The sequence below is a fragment of the Haliotis rubra genome, unplaced genomic scaffold (genome assembly GCF_003918875.1).
Source record: "Haliotis rubra isolate DU_JTF1 unplaced genomic scaffold, ASM391887v1 Scf18, whole genome shotgun sequence".
Classification (NCBI taxonomy): Eukaryota; Metazoa; Mollusca; class Gastropoda; order Lepetellida; family Haliotidae; genus Haliotis; species Haliotis rubra.
In genome coordinates, this window is record NW_025765780.1 from 2445171 (window position 1) to 2463772 (window position 18602).

Genomic DNA, 18602 nt, shown 5'->3' on the forward strand with positions numbered 1-18602 from the left:
GACAATCCAGTGGTGAAGAACATTAGCATCGATCTACGCAGTTGGGATACGATGACATATTTTAACCAAGCCAGTGAGTCACCCGATCCAGTAAGTCGCCTCTTATGACGAAAATGGGTTGCTGAAGACAAATTCCAAATATCTTCACGGGTGAACTCTTTGAGGTGAGTATTAGGATAATGTGTTCACCCTAGCAACCTGTCTAATCTGAGGTCGCCATCCGCACTTGTTTTCTAATGCATTACATGGCATGAAACGGTTGTTCTTCAAAGTTAACACAAACATTTAATATTCCTTCAGAGAAAATATGAAAGGACTTTACAATGGACGAAAGAAGCCATGATAATTACGTACGCCTTCTTGCTCATATGTATTTTAAACCCTATACAGTCCTGCAATTAAAGTCCCTTTGTGACACACACGCTCTTATGAGTAGCATCTTAAAATAAATCCAATTCGCGTTAGATTTCAAAAGTTCCGGTTTCACAAAAGTGTTTTGCGAAAACAGTCACCAACAACGCTGCAACGTCCATCATTGAAGCTATTCCCAGTACGCAAATAGCTCCATAAAACTCATTCAGAGCCTGTCCAGCACCTAGGGATTCATTAGAAAACCAGTAATGAGGTCGATTCCTCTACCGTAGTGGTTATGGCTGTGTTACGAAATAACCTAAAACGAGCAATGAAACGAGGCAAATTGCTGGTCATTGATCATGATTTGACACAAACCGTCATTACACTGTTACAAAACACCATAATCAGCCGCTGTGCACCTGTGTCATTGAAGACGACAGAACACCTATCGAGGGTCCACATATTCTTCTTGACTAATGAATGAATGACTAATAGGCAATTATTTTCAATTTTTCCATCTAATGACCATTACCGTTCTCAACACGGACACCTGCACGTGACCAACTTCAAATATGTAAATTATCGCGTTGGTCATAAGTACATACATACGTCGCATTTATCATTCCACAAAGTTTCATTGCAAGACAGATGTGACTGAGCATAATGAGGCAGTAAACAGTACGTCGTTACTGAAGACGTGTCAGCGAGGGCTTGTTTTCCCTCGACGTTGAGAGTCATAAGTCATGGTTAACGTCGATCATCAAATGATGGAGATAATTATCTTCCAAGATTCATCTCCTGACGTTTAGAGTCATGTTTAGTTTTCTCTTTATTAGCCAATTTGTAGCTGAGGCTGAATAAAAGTGATCTCTTGTCGCTTGTTCACTGACAGAAATGAATTATTACAACATTCACAACGCAAATTGAAATATCAGTAGCCATCGCTGAGAAAGTTATTTCACCCTGAACAGGAAACATTCTTTTGGGATGGGAACACCGATAGTGAATGTATAAACTAAATAAACATTATATATAAAGTCCATTGTTCTAGACAGACATTTGTTAATCCGGATTTCGTAGTTAACATCCTGTCCGTATTAACAGGGTTGCAGTTTAATGAAGAAACATTCAATGTCGACTATGTTTTTGCAACAGAATCTAGGTCATACAATGTAAGAACTCCCTACGGCTATGTATGATTAATATATGACCATCTTGAAGCCGGCGTGAGCGCAAAAAAAATAAAATAATCACAAATATTGTTTTCACGAGTGTGGGTGTGCTTTGTTAAGCTGCATGCTTGACAACAGGACAAAACCCAATGTTAATAACAGTGTGATAACAATGGGAAACATGCCCGAATGCATCATGCCTATTGATTACGTGAACAATAGCGCCATGATGATGAAACATACAAACCGTACCTTTGAAACCTCTCTAGACATCACCGACAAAGGAGCGTCGGTAATTGTATCTGAAGCTGAGAATGCAGGATAGTGCACCTGTGTGCTTTTCAATAAGAACGCATCTTGAGGTATAAATAAAAAATGTGTATTTGCATACAGCTGTTTTAAGTATTAATAAGTCAGATAAGTTTTTAGCATCACAGTATAATTGGTTATTATCGACTGACAACTTCGTCATGGGTCTCTTAGCGTGCCTCAGGTAAAATGTCTGGTTAATAATTCCCACGAAATGACTGTTTCATCGGATGTTGCCACATGGTACCCTGTGGCTGGTCGCTTCCTGTAACTTTCACCTTTTTTCATTTAATTTTAAAAACGGAAGGTGTTTGTGTTTTCACAAGTTCTGCCTTGCGTTTAGAAAGGGTCTCATCATAATCGACAACAGCAAAATTAACATTTTCCAGGTTTTGTTTTATTCCCGTTTTACACAAGTTCCACAAGTGATCATATCTTTCGCTCGACGAATACATACTCGACTCTCGACGAGTTCGAATCCCAACATGGGTAAACATGGGTACAACGTATGAAGCCCAAATCGGGTGTCCTCGACGTGATGCTGCTGGAATTGGTAAAATCATACTTATTAACACACTCACTATTACTGAATATTGATCTAAAGACATAAAACCATACTGATATTCATACTCGGTATTATATTACAATAAATCAATATATTACGATATACGATATATTACAATGAGCATATACTACACTCGATCTAAATGATATATTTATTGATACTATTTTTATGTATTTACTAAATATAATCTTCTCTGGATAACTTCACCGTGTGAAGTATTCGCTGATACGTGTCCTGTACGTGGTGTGTCTCGATCACCTCTCTTCAGCACACAGAAATGCTATCGTTTTAAAAACGTAGGACGTCACCCTAACTACCCATCCGTCCTCTTATCCAACCATCCGATCGACTGATCGCCCAACCAACCAGCCAATCAGTCAACCAACGAACAAGATTACAACCAGCCTCTCATGCAACCAACCGACTGACAAACTATCCTCCTATCCATCTAACCAACCAGCCACCCATCAAACCGATCGAACGACGGAACGACCAACCAACCAACCAATCATCAGACAGACGGACCGACCAACCAACCAACCAACCATCCAACCGGTCAACCAAAGAACCAGACTCCAACCAACCAACCACCCATCCGACAGACTGACCAATCAACCAACCACCCATCCGACAGACTGACCAATCAACCATCCTCTCATCCAACCACCAGCCAGCCAACCATTAGCCCACCAGTCAACCAACTAACCAAAAGTAACATATGTTTAGGTGCCTGACTCTGAGGGTTCGAATCCCGGATGGGACACAACCCAACAAAGGTTCTAGAATCTGTACTTTCCCGAGAAACGTTAATGCGACTTATAACATATCCTACATTTGACATATTTCTAAATGGCATTGATCATTCATAACTAACCCACCGATCGATTGACTAACCAGCCATCTAGCTAACCAGGCTGTTTGCTCGAAGACCAATAATCCCACTATGGCTACAGGATCTGTAGACCAGACATCCCTTAATCTACACCTGCGTGACATAATCGGTCAGCGCTAGTCCTGTGGCACATCCACATGAGCTACCAAACGTCATCATGAAGAATATATCTGACAGTTCTGACCGCAGTCTTTGGTAATGCATCTCCATAAATAGCTCCTTTGTCTTGACGTCTGTGTTTGTCTCTGCATCAACACACAGATACCTGTCACGTCGGAGCATGGTAGAACATTGAAATCTTACTTTGGGTTTGTCATTCAAAATGTGATGCAAATTATCACTGCAACACCGTTGATATTTTAGTTACACAGAATCAGGCGGTTAAAGTTCATAAATCAGTACTGGACAGCTCAACACAGGCAACAATCTGTGGTGGGCCCAGGGAAGTTCAAACCAAAACGCAATCATAATCCTTTAAATAAACACAAGAAAAAGTCCAATACGATTCGCCTTCCTGCAAATACCGAACACCAAAGACTTATCAATTGTCTACTTGTACCTGTTACTCCTCTTGTCGTTCTTATATAAGGAGTATACCAGTGAGGCCCTACAAATCCATATCTCGTCTGAAGATTAATGTCATGATGGATGTAAAAGAAGTGTAGCTGATAGCATTCTTACAAATCAATAGTCCTGTCGACGCTGATCGATAATTTGGTGGTGATGATGTGCCAAGAGGTTAAAGGACACTGCGATCCGCTGCTCAGTGTTGCGTCAACCTCGAATCCATGAGCCATATTATGAACCTTGATTTGCCATCCTCTCCCATGTCACATTTGTTACCGCCTGCGATCCCTGTCTCTTTACGCTGCTCTGCTATTACAAGCTGACACGCTCTTGTAGCAAAATGTTGTTCAAAGTCTCTGTCTCAGCCAATCAAGAATTCAGCTGGGAGGTATCCAGCATTTAGATCATGAGTGCTATGCTATTTACTGTAACCTGAATGTGATGTGGTTTTGTCAGTGTGTTTTGGCAGTTCATGAGTTAGTTATGTATATTTTCTGTTGCCCTTTTCAGGCCTGAGTATGCGCACATGCAGGGGCCTTCTTGAAGCTGTGACTCGGCGGAAGTTATGGGATACACGGAGTTTACATGATACAAAATACAAGCGATGTCTAAACGTCGTCGACTTGATTGGAATTGGTGAGTAACCTTCGATTGTGCTTACACGAATAATCGATTTTCATATCGGCCACCATATCATTTCATGTGTTTTTTCAATAATTTTAGTGTATGATATTGTTTACTATGCCCAGACGCTGTATAAAGGAAACCGAGTACACACTCTCTCTCTCTCTCTCTCTCTCTCTCTCTCTCTCTCTCTCTCTCTCTCTCTCTCTCTCTCTCTCTCTCTCTCTCTCTCTCTCTCTCTCTCTCTCTCTCTCTTTCAAAATCACTCTCTCAAAATCACTCATGCACATGCAAATATACCCACCAACTTACGCGCCATCGCATCAACATACCATCATACATATGCACATGAACACACAAGCACGCACACGCATACGCACACGCACACACACAAACACGATACACACATTTACACATAACATAACCAAACACGTCACATACACACACAAACCCATGTCCACAAATCAACTTAACGGACCATGTAGTCCAGCTATTTAACTTTGGTTCGTATCATCGAACCCGATCAATGTTAGGCTTTAATCATTATATTAATCACTGTTTTTCTTGTCCAAGCTCGAGTACACACTGATCGTCATTGGACTGAATACTACATGTTATGACTCTAGGTCCTAGCACAGCAACCTATATTCTAAACGCAAGATTGGTATTGGAACCAGAAGCAGATAGACAATGGTTCCAGTGACAAACACGTCTCATAAATCCACTACGAGAACACGATCCTTTTAGCAACCGTTTTAGCAAAGAACAGAGGACCCGAGAGTGTGTTGAACTAAAGTGTGTTGAGTGTGTTCCCTTTGTCAGTTGTGCAGCTATAGCTGCCAGTTTGAGAGATTTTGTGTGCACCATCATCCAAGAGACTCAATGTCGAGTGCTCATCCATTTGAGAACTTTCTGCGCTAAGCTGTATAGATCCGGATTTCGCCATTTTAGGAGCCTTTATCTTGAAGCACGTACTCCTTGTGACTTATTCTCTCAGACTAAAGCATCTATAAATACAACAGCAGAACCCAAAACACTCGAATGGAAAAGAAAACATGACACATTTGGGCATGCGTCAGTATTGACCGATGAATCCAAGGTGTTATTTGTTCATAAATGATAGAAATCCGGCCTTGCACGGAAAACAGCCTTTATTCTACAATCGTGCTTGTCGTCCTATACAAGACGGTAGAAAAAATAGCAAAATTATTTTAACGATTTTAACGCTCCAATAATAGATAGATCGTTGCCCGTGGCACCTGGATGTCTGTTAGGAGGCTTCCGTTGGCACGAACAACGTGCATGTCAGGAAAAACATTTGGATCTCTATCAATGTCAAAACCAGTTCTGAATATCACTAAGGTTTGCTTAAGGTACCACTAGACTATGAGTTTAAATACGATCGTGACATAACAGTTCTGGGTTCACAGTACAAACTGGAATGCCAGTCAGTTTCAATTTTAAGCATTATTTGAGTTCTATGAATATAAACATTGAAAATCGTAAATTACCGAGACACGGACTATAACAAGCACCTCGTTATTTTATTCCGCATCTTTGCTGTTTTAAGACATAGAGTAAAGGTATTTAAGACTGCACGCTATTTTCTAACGCTTGGTAAGGTCAATGCCATTTTTAATGTGCTCGTTATGCAACTGAGCCCGGACCAAATCTCTGGAGGAGGATGTGTATAATGTGTGGGCCGTATGTATCATTTAACGTTACCTCATCCGTTGGTCTTGCCCACTCTCCCTACTCGCCCTATGCAACTCATTACGTTATTCCTCGTCCGTTAGACTTGCCCACTTTCCTTACTTGCCTTAAGTGACTAAAGACGTTATTCCGGATCCGTTAATCTTGACCGCTCTCCCTACTCGCCCTATGCAGTACATTGCCTACTCTCCCTTCTCGCCATATGTAGCATATTACGTTATTCCTCATCCGTTAGACCTGCCCACTCTCCCTACTCGCCATATGTAGCATATTACGTTATTCCTCATCCGTTAGACTTGTCCAAACTCCCTACTCGCCCTATGTGGCATATTACGTTATTCCTCATCCGTTAGACTTGCCAACTCTCCCTACTCGCCCTATGTAGCATATTACGTTATTCCTCATCCGTTAGACCTGCCCACTCTCCCTACTCGCCCTATGTAGCATATTACGTTATTCCTCATCCGTTAGACTTGCCAACTCTCCCTACTCGCCGTATGTGGCATATTACGTTATTCCTCATCCGTTAGACTTGCCCACTCTCCCTACTCGCCCTATGTTGCATATTACGTTATTCCTCATCCGTTAGACTTGCCAACTCTCCCTACTCGCCCTATGTGGCATATTACGTTATTCCTCATCCGTTAGACTTGCCAACTCTCCCTACTCGCTCTATGTAGCATATTACGTTATTCCTCATCCGTTAGACTTGCCCACTCTCCCCACTCGCCCTATGTAGCATATTACGTTATTCCTCATCCGTTAGACTTGCCAACTCTCCCTACTCGCCATATGTAGCATATTACGTTATTCCTCATCCGTTAGACTTGCCAACTCTCCCTACTCGCCCTATATAACTCATTACGTTATTCCTCATCCGTTCGTCTTGCGCACTCTCCTTACCGAATGAGACTTATTCTTAGAGTAATATATTCTTTTGTGGTATACCATTTCCAATTTAACACCCGAATTATACATGCCGCGTGAACAACTATACTGCATGTTATGGTCGTTGCGATTTCACAAGTTAAATACGACAGCAATAATGAACCAATTTGTCATTAGAGCAGGTTAGGCCTCCACCTGGTAACGTGTGATAACACTGCCAATAGCCACACTTGATACACACCAGATCAATTCCAAACTTCACACATCACTGCTCTTGCATCAATACAGGCTGGAATCACGTGGGATGAAGTCACTGTGAAATATCATGTTACTTGAGCTGCACATGACGCAAGCGTTGGCTGCTATTTGCATCACATTAACTATCACCGAAAAATTCTGGTTTGCAGATGCAGACTACACGAACATTTGTAAAAGGGATATTTTTATGACTTGGGAGCGGATCTCAGCGTTCAGTCCAAACCTAACTACCATTGGACCTATAGCTCAGTTCATATCATACGGCATAATCCAGGATGTGTATTGTCCCGGGAGAATCTAAATAAAGGGACGACCAGTTGATATTGGTCGAGGTAGAATCTGTCAGAGGGAGAGGGAGAGGAGAGCTGGGAATATATCCAAAAACTAAAAAGAATATTCTTGAGAACAATATTGGTGACTGTTGAAAAAAGGCTGTTTCCACAAAAATTACATTGTTGCAAGGCGTGTTTCGTTTAAATTATCTTCAGATGTTCAGGTTTTATACCATCTCCATTTAAAATTCCGGGGGTCCCTCACAGATGTTTCAGGAAAGTAATGCTGTTTCATTTATGTGCTCTGCACTCTCCCTGTTTATCCTATCCTGTGGCTCGTTTAGGAATACCCTTCATCACATGTCAGTGTAGTGCCGTTAGTATTCACCAGGATTCATCTAGGCACTTTGAGATGTCAATCAGGACGCCTATTTCAATTGGCGTTAACTCAGCGATGTCATCTCATTCTCAAACATTAACCGTAATATGCAAAATAAGCGATACCTTAAGTAGATGCTGTACTGGGAGTGTGGTGCTTCAGCTCACTGACTCAAATAAGGACGTCACACCACTTAACTATATGAAGGAAGATTGATGCCGTTCTTTTGACATATATTGCTGAAACCAATTCCCGAATCAATCGAGTCAACTGCGCGTGAAATCATTGCTCTTAGAGAGGGTGATTTACAGACAGCTGTCTACAATGGTGACAGGAGAATTGTTACCTTATAACAGCTCTATAGATTGACAAAACTCCCCACATCCACGCTAATACACAACTATAGAACGTGTTTATTTTGCTGATGTCTGATTACAGAAAGGTTTAATATTGCTGCAATACATGTTGAGATAATTATATTGGTTCGTTATATTTCGATTATGTAAATTGATAAAGCTTTAGCCTATTGTTGTTGCTCTATAAAATACATAACGAAGCGATAGATATGTTTGCATTTGAAAGCAATACCTCTCGACTTGTGCAGAACCTGTTTTAGTAATGAAAGACATGCTGATCTGTTTTTGTTCTTCATAAATCCATTTCCTTGTTCTTCATAAAGCCATTTCCTTGTTCTTCATAAATCCATTTCCGTGTTCTCCATGTTTAAACAAAAGAATGTCACGACCTTTCACTGGTGTTCTGCATAATATTATGTTCATTTAAGACCTCAATAGTTTTAGGCATGTTTTAGATGGTACAAAGGAAATAATTGAAATCTATTCGTTATCTCGGACTGACTTAATACCCTCCCTGATGCCCTTGTCAAATGTTTCTGTATCACTAGATACAGTAATCCTTTTAGGATCCCCTGAGAAAATCAATCTTTTATGCTTTCTTTATACTGGAGCTTCCTGACGTCAAAGTTACCATCACCGCAGGAATATTGCTTGGAGGCTTTATTTGGCCATCATGGCATCAGCATTCTTATCAGATTAGTTTTTATTGCACTAATGCATAATGTAAAGCAACCAGCAAGGCACCTGGTAGAAGTAAACGGCAGTATTACACAACTGCAAACAATGTCATAGATGGCAGATTGGGCCTTAAACTGTAATGTCATCAGCCAGACAGATTAGTTGTGTGGGCAACCACCGTATGTAGCTCTGAAAGGCAATCGGTATTTAAATAAAGATGCAGGTAGTCATTAGGGACAGAATTAGAAGTAACTAATATGTTTTTTATGAGTTTACGGATGGTAGATATCATTTTCGCAATAAGTGGTTCCTCATAATGTAGATCTCTAATGTATTTCTGATTAGGTAGCGCAGATGGCGAAAGAGTTAAATGGTAATGACATGTATTGTCACCACTCCCTGGCTTGTGTTTGATGCGATGGTTTAACCTGTTTATATGCTGATGTATTCATCTAATAGTTGTAGCGTGCTGTTCATTAACATACGCTGTGCGTATGTTGATAAATAAGAAATGCATTAGTGTCATTATGACGTACTAAGTGACGGCCAATTGCATGTTAAGTGCAAATAGAGCGATTTACAAATGACATACCACCACTCAAGCATTGGGTACATATTATATTGACCTCTTATGTTTCTTTATTCCTTTTTTGGAACGCTGGGGTAGCATAGTGGTTAAAGTGTTCGCTCGTCACGCCGAAGACCGGGTTCGACTCCCCACATGGGTACACTGTGTGGATCCCATTTTTTGTGTTCCCCACCGTGATATTGCTTGAATATTGCTAAAAGCGGCGTAAAAACCATACTTACTCACTCTTTCAGCTTTCTGAAAAATAATTCATGTTAACCTTTTTTGACATACCTTCAGGTTTATTGTGGTTTAGTCGTTAAAATGTTCCATTCCTCACACTGATACAACGTGTGAAGCCATTTTTTTGTGTCCCGATATGTTTTAATATTGAGATGATCGGTGGCAAAACAAGCCATTCGCATCCTTAAAGAAGTAGCGGGTGTTTATGTCACATATAGATATATGTCACGCTGTGATGCTAGAAACACCGGTACCCATACGCAACACTATTTCAAATGTTAGAGAGAGTGAGTGAGTTAAAATTTGTAGTCACATCGACAATATTTCAGTCATATCGTGTCTAAAGCCGTCATACGTTAATAACTGATTATGTTATATGAAAAAATATGTAACCAAGGGACAGGAAAACAACTAGAATGTCACAATTACAGATTTAAAACTAGCATTTGACTATATTCACTACTTCCACGCCTTTTTGTACACCCGAAAAACAATTTTGGCGCAACCAGAATAGAATGCAACATTTAACAGCTTTACAAAGTTGCATTGTTAACAAAGTTGGAATACTTGTGTTCATAACGAATTTACTTTGAAAAAATACTTTGTTGTAAAACATTTTGATCACAGGATATTTTTACAAATACTTGCATCTTCATCTAAATAGCATTTTCTTCAGATGTTATTTTGTGTTTGTTGCAGGTACTGGGAGTAGCGCCGGCCTCGGGGTGTACGTGCTGTCAGCATATATTGCACGTGCAGAGGCGGGCCCTTCAGCTGTCCTGTCGGTACTGTTGGGTGGAGTGTCCGCACTTCTGTCAGGTAGGAAATTAGCTGTGGAAGAACTGTCTAATCTTTAAGGGCTTTACTAATCAATTTTCATTGGCTTTAGGTATTTTATGAAATTACAGCAGTGTACGAATGTGGTCACCTGCATGAACCAATGCACATATATTTCTGCATGTCAAGCCACTCTTCACAGTTACTAACAGTGAATCAAATGGAACTAACGAAAGCCTGATCTGTGACCTGACAGTAATGTCACTGGAAAACATTGGAGAAAGACTATTATTATCAAGGTAGATCTAAACGTCATCCGTGCGCTTGTGCAACAAAAATATAAATCACATATATCCATATATATCGTTGTCACTTTCTAGTGAGGTACAGATTGCTACAATATGTGACATGGCTTAGATTGCTTCAGTATGTGAAATGGCAGAGTTTGGGATTCCTACAATATGTGACATGGCTAAGTTTGGGATTCCTACAATATGTGACATGGCTAAGTGTTGGATTGCTATAATACGTGACATGGCTGAGTGTGGGATTGCTACAATATGTGGCATCGCTAAGCGTGGGGTTGCTACAATATGTGACATGGCTGAGTGTGGGATTGCTACAATATGTACATGGCTAAGTGTTAGATATCTACAGTTTGTGACATGGCTGAGTGTGAGATATCTACAGTTTGTGACATGGCTGAGTGTTGGATTGCTACAATATGTGACATGGCTGAGTGTGGCATTGCTACAATATGTGACATAGCTAAGTGTGAGATATCTACAGTTTGTGACATGGCTGAGTGTGGGATTGCTACAATATGTGACATGGCTGAGTGTTGGATTTGCTATAATGTGTGACATGGCTAAGTGTGAGATATCTACAGTTTGTGACATGGCTGAGTGTGGGATTGCTACAATATGTGATATGACTGAGTGTTGGATTTGCTATCATGTGTGACATGGCTAAGTGTGAGATATCTACAGTTTGTGACATGGCTGAGTATGGGATTGCTACAATATGTGACATGGCTGAGTGTTGGATTTGCTATAATGTGTGACATGGCTAAGTGTGAGATATCTACAGTTTGTGACATGGCTGAGCGTGGGATTGCTACAATATGTGATGTGGCTAAGTGTTGGATTGCTACAATATGTGATTGCTAAGTGTGAGATATCTACAGTTTGTGACATTGCTGAGCGTGGGATTGCTACAATATGTGACATGGCTGAGTGTGAGATATCTACAGTTTGTGACATGGCTCAGTGCGGGATTGCTACAATATGTGACATGGCTTATTTTTGGATTGCTACAATATGTGACATAGCTAAGTGTGAGATATCTACAGTTTGTGACATGGCTGAGCGTGGGATTGCTACAATATGTGACATGGCTAAGTGTTGAATTTGCTATAATGAGTGACATGGCTGAGTGTGAGATATCTACAGTTTGTGACATGGCTGAGTATGGGATTGCCACAATATGTGACATGGCTTAGTGTTGGATTTGCTATAATGTGTGACATGGCTGAGTGTGAGATATCTACAGTTTGTGACATGGCTGAGTGTGGGATTTGCTATAATGTGTGACATGGCTAAGTGTGAGATATCTACAGTTTGTGACATGGCTGAGTGTGGGATTCCTACAATATGTGACATGGCCTAGTGTTGGATTTGCTATAATGTGTGACATGGCTAAGTGTTAGATATCTACAATATGTGACATGGCTGAGTGTTGGATTTGCTAAAATGTGTGACTTGGCTAAGTGTTGGATTGCTACAATATGTGACATAGCTGAGTGCTGGAATTGCTATAATGTTTGATATGGCTGAGTGTGGGATTTGTTATAATGTGTGACATGGCTAAGTGTTGGATTTTCTATATTGTGTGACATGGCTAAGTGTGACATATCTACAGTTTGTGACATGGCTGAGTGTTGGATTTGCTATAATGTGTGACATGGCTAAGTGTTGGATTTGCTATATTGTGTGACATGGCTAAGTGTGAGATATCTACAGTTTGTGACATGGCTGAGTGTTGGATTTGCTATAATGTGTGACATGGCTAAGTGTTGGATTTGCTATAATGTGTGACATGGCTAAGTGTGACATATCTACAGTTTGTGACATGGCTGAGTGTTGGATTTGCTATAATGTGTGACATGGCTAAGTGTTGGATTTGCTATAATGTGTGACATGGCTAAGTGTTGGATTTGCTATAATGTGTGACATGGCTTAGTGTGAGATATCTACAGTTTGTGACATGGCTGAGTGTTGGATTTGCTATAATGTGTGGCATGGCTAAGTGTTGGATTTGCTATAATGAGTGACATCGCTAAGTGTGAGATATCTACAGTTTGTGACATGGCTAAGTGTGAGATATCTACAGTTTGTGACATGGCTGAGTGTTGGATTTGCTATAATGTGTGACATGGCTGAGTGTTGGATTTGCTATAATGTGTGACATTGCTGAGTGTTGGATTGCTACAATATGTGACATGGCTGAGTGTCAGATATCTACAGTTTGTGACATGGCTGAGTGTTGGATTGTTACAATATGTGACATGGCTGAGTTTTGGATTTGCTATAATGTGTGACATGGCTGAGTGTCAGATATCTACAGTTTGTGACATGGCTGAGTGTAGGATTGCTACAATATGTGACATGGCTGAGTGTGGGATTGCTACAATATGTGACATGGCTGAGTATGGGATATCTACAGTTTGTGACATGGCTGAGTGTTCGATTGCTACAATATGTGACATGGCTGAGTGTTGGATTTGCTACAATATGTGACATGGCTGAGTGTGGGATTGCTACAATATGTGATATGGCTGAGTATGGGATTGCTACAATATGTGATATGACTGAGTGTGGGATTGCTACAATATGTGATATGACTGGGTGTGGGATTGCTACAATATGTGACATCTGTCATTGTTTATCTGGCCGAAACTTCATTATGTAATGTCTGTCGAGAAATAGCTGTCATTCCACTTACTTATTTTAAATTGATTCGTAACGTATTTTTATGATAAATTCGGACTAGTAAAATGGAATCTTCTTTGAGAAGACATTACTTCTTATGGTAATGGAAATAAGTTTTGTCATCTATAGATATGTCCTACTGCGCCAAGCTGTTTGTTTCCCCCACAAACATTGTTGTTTGGAACGGGCTTCAATTCATTCTTCACAGTTCTATAGTTATGGTAGGCTCTAACACTAACCTACTGCTCAGTTTATCTACTGAATCAACTGTTTGCAGTGTAAAAGATAAATATGTACAGATTTATTGTTACATTTGTACACAAATAAACTGTACACACACTTCAATTTCCTGAGAATATTTGTTCGTAAACTACGTTTACCTTCCAAAGCCCATGTGTATATGTTGAAGTAATACCGGCAATGTTTCATTCTGCTTGTCCATTTTGTTATAAGTGTTTAGGCTATTACTAATAAATAACGTAGATGTTGATCTAACCCTTCAGTGTGTTTCCACATCCTGTTACCTATGATACGGTGTCAAGGTCGATATGGTGGTTTGAAATTGGTTACGTTTTCGTGAAGAATAAGAAGCTAATACGTCTGCCCCTTGACATTTTGCTCGGCATATCTAACGTTGTTGAGCCGCACTTTCGTATTGATTAAATCTCGACTTTTCTCGTTTTCGTCGAGGTTGTATTTGACTCAGGCCGCGAGAGGAGCCAAGGCGTTCTGCAGAAGGTAATCAGTGGACTGTAGACAGTGAAAGATGGCGTGAGACGACAGTTACATGTAGAAGAGTGTTGCTCTTTTCCTCGCGAGTGTTGTAAGCCGCTTTTTAGTGTATTTAACAGCTTCCTTGTGATTCGGAATCTCTTTTTTTCGTCCTCAGAGAGTCGCATCGTCTAAGATCGATTGTTTACGTTTCCTCTGCGGTTCTCGGTTAGAAATGAGCGCCAAGACAGTTCTGTTTTTCGTTGTTTCTTGCCTCTGTACAGATGGGAACCAACATAAGACGGTCGATGGTGGGAGTTTTTCAAACGATTATTTTGTACATCATTCGACGTTCGCTTAGTTATTTAAGAGAGTAGCTGTTAACTAAACTGACACCGAAAATGACTTCTGTTAATCCATGTACAGATTTAGTTACTGGTAAACATGTCGCCTAAGGGTCTGCTACTTCCTGTGATTGTGTATCCCGGCTGCAACGCTGAGGGCCTTCCTTTCACGTCACGCCGTGATATATGTGAATATCAATACACATTACCCTTGAATCCACAATGTCTAATAGAAAGTGATCTAATGTAATTACACTTTCTCAGTAAAGAACAGTCTCTCTCTCTCTCTCTCTCTCTCTCTCTCTCTCTCTCTCTCTCTCTCTCTCTCTCTCTCTCTCTCTCTCTCTCTCTCTCTCTCTCTCTCGATAGTTAGAAAGACAGGCAGACAGACTGATGGATAGATAGATGGGAGGATGGATGGATGGATAGTTAGATAGATAGATAGATATAAAGGTTTCCTATACGAAGACTCTTTGTACAGATTTTTTTCAGCTTTTGTTCAGAGAGCAAAATGAAGTTTCCAATTTTAAGTCGCCTCTGCGTAGCCATTCCTGCCTAGCGGGGTAATGTTGGGAGTAAGATAATATCCTTCATCACATAAGAAAACCTTGATGAATACTGAAGTGTGATTAGAACAAACTGAGATCATGAACATCTGTTGTAAATCAGGGACTGTATGGCTCCGCCGCCGGCCGGACATGAAAATCGCTCTGTCAAACACCTAGCAAGATCCCACCGGATTTTCAATCGATGTTGACCACTCTCGCTTAAAGCTGTAATTGATCTGTTGGCGGTCCACGTCGATTGCATCCCGGGCGGTCCAAGTTTAGATTTGTTTGCCTGACAAATCGAAAGTATTGTTTCCACTAACTACATTGCAAACCCATGTTCATGTCCGCGCAATGCTCAATTGAGTTTCAACGCTTGCTCATGGGCTAGGATTATTAACGTTTAAAGGACAGAGGCAGATATGTGTCTTTGAAGTCTCTAATTCGATTAATACACGACTCAAGCTGTGTATTTCGAAAACGAAAAAAACAAACAAAATGTTTTCAGTTATACTGCATATGACTGAACTGATCGTTGATCAGTTATGCCAGGCAATACATTTATTTATTTCTGAACACAGCACCCTTTGTCTATGGAACAGTTAATAGTCGCACTCAATCAAAGCTATTGGTATGAAATGTGAGTAGATAAGTCAAAGGCGTAGACGTAGATGAAAGAATGACCTGTTCAGGTCCTCACTCGAGGAATCTTTAGCGGCATTACTGATGTACTTCCGTACATCACGATACTTCCGGTTTCTTCATGGCAAGTTGATGTTCATTCAGAATCTCTCTTTGATCTGACTACGATTTAATGGCCAGAGAAGACGTGGTGTATTGTCTCAGAATTTCCAGGTAAGAATATATTTCAATCAGGAACACAGCGAACCAAATTATTTAAAGGGATGATTCTGCGTCTGAAATTAAACGAATTTGAAGCTATTTTCGCTGCAGAATAATTCTCGTTATATAATATTTGTTCCGGTCCCTCTGATCGAGCATTCCTTATATTTATCATTTCATAAACTTTGAGACAATAACATGTTGCATGTGACCTGTGTCAAGCAAATACTGATCAACCGGAAGTCAAAGTCAAAGATGTTTATTGTTCAAAAGGCCTCCATATACATTTGGGTTATACATTTACATTATACATAGGTTGCAATAAGTAATGAGTTATCCAAACAGCAAATCATGTTACAGGCAGTAAATTACGTTACAATATTGAATTACGAAGTCGCTATGTCGTCACTCCCTTTCGAATATTTGTGAATAACGAAACTTTTCGCACAATTGCAGGAGGTTTATCTTGAAATGTACGATAAAGCCATCAAAGCAAATTTGGAATCAATTATTAATTTAAACACAATGGCATCATCAATACAAATGATACCCTGTTCCAGTAGCAAGGACAACAACTGAAACTCCCATCTTCTTCCCTGTTCGCAGTGAGGTTCCAGAGGCTGGTTTCCTTTGATATTTTCAAGCAGACGCAATATAATTATAACTTAAGAGTTTTTGCTGTTGATGTAATAGCTGTACCATGAGAGGAGCTCCTCGTGACAATATTCTGCAAAGAAACCGCTCAGGGAGAATCTCTTTCAAGCTGGTCTTCCTCTTCTCCATCCAAGTCGGTACACGAACAGTTGTTGGCGGTTAAGAAAGGACAGGCCTTAATACTCTCAACAAGACTACTCTGCAAATATAGTACATCCTTCGAATTAAGATTTATAAAGTTCTTTAATCTTCATAGGAAGATCAATAAGCTTGAACCCCGTGAATGCAATTGCTGTCTAAGAACGTGAGCGTGAACAGCAGCACTCACAGCATACCAAGGGTACGTTGATTACAACGGCACTGAGGACAAAGAAATTTGACAAGAGAGATCTAATTTGCCGTAGTTATTGCTAAACGTGCTTAGATTTGAAACACTGTCAGAAATCAGAACGGAAACAGTCTTTCTCTTTTCACGTGATGTGTGTTGTTTGTTTAAGGTTTGTTCACACCGTAGCTGGTCCTCGTTCGGGCCACCATAATGCTATCTCTTGAAGATCAATAGTCATTTCCCCTTGTCAGAAGTGATCTAGCGGGGTAATTGTATCTCAGATCAAATAAGCAGCAAAAAAAATGAAATCGGCGAAAAACGCGTTTATTGACCGAACCACTAGGCGCGAAATGTCACGAGAGTGTGTGATGGCAGTTTTTGACCCCCGATAAATTTTCTTCAGTAAGTAATTTCTAGCAATACTATTTACAATTGGCTGCGAAAGTCACCCATGACCCAAGTTTCGAATCGACCCTTTGAGACTCTTTTGCACGGACACAAGTTTCTAGATTGGTTCTGATCTCAAAGGGAAATTTCTTGCTCTATTGTTTATCATATGACAGATCGATGAGGGCCCAGACTTGTACTTTAGGCACTGGCGCTCTTTGTGTCTGATCCTGCGGAAGTACACCACCAATAGTTAAGAGGAAATATTTTATTATCCTCTGATGCAAATTGAAAGTATAAACATTGCATAACCAATGCACCCTTAATATGCATACACTAATGTTTAATCCCGGCTAATAGGATTATATGTGATAAATGTACATGCTGGTCAATGTTCAGCGGTTTTCGGGAGCTTACTTTATCGATCACCCATGTTACTAAATCGTGGTGATTGGGCTGCCGAGCATTTGGGTTAGCAAATTTATAAGTGTAACACCGTAAACAAGCGATGCTAATGTCAGACTTCGCCAGAGAGTCCCGAATCGGTATTGGTACTTGGCTAGCTCAGGGCGTCTCGGACTTTGCCCGAGCTGACTGTATTTCCACTGCAACATCCAGCAGTTAAGCCAGCTTCTAATAATAAGCATAAGGCCGCATATATAGCGTTGAACTGCACGACGTACGTTCTTAGCGCATACAACATGGCGGACTTTATTACCCCGGATAAGCCAAGCTGCATGTGAGGCGCTAGAAGGTTCGTGGCCATATTACTAATCCCACCGGGTACCCATCTATTGCTGGGTGAACTGAGGCTGTTTTGTCAAACTCACTTGCCTTGGGTGAGACCACACGTGTCACGTGTTTCGGTGTGGGACTGTCGTAGAAACTTTCAGGAAGCTGCCAAACCCGGTCACCCATCCACGGAGTCTCCGTGACCAATGTTGCTTTACTTCAACTGATTTGTAACCTGGGCTCTATGCACAACCCACACATCACCAATTCATCGATACTGCTCCCCAAGATGCACATATTGTATGATACTGTATGACCTGAAAGGCATCAGGTCGTTTGTGTGGGGGCAAATTGAGACCGCAGACAGACTGGAATAAAAACGTGAATCAGTCATTACTTTGTGTATTTCAACCCAATCAATTTATGAGGCACTGTAAGTAATTTTGTTGT

At 40.6% G+C, this 18602-nt stretch overlaps 1 protein-coding gene across 1 annotated transcript in view; it reads left to right on the forward strand.

Annotated features, from left to right (window-relative positions):
• Positions 1–18602, forward strand: part of LOC124273367 (cationic amino acid transporter 3-like) — a 52871-nt gene that overhangs the window by 15107 nt on the left and 19162 nt on the right. The window contains exons 2-3 of the mRNA XM_046708607.1: positions 4370–4495; positions 10538–10657. Coding sequence (XP_046564563.1) covers positions 4378–4495; positions 10538–10657 — 238 coding nt within the window. The 5' untranslated portion in view covers positions 4370–4377. The remainder of the gene's footprint in view (positions 1–4369; positions 4496–10537; positions 10658–18602) is intronic.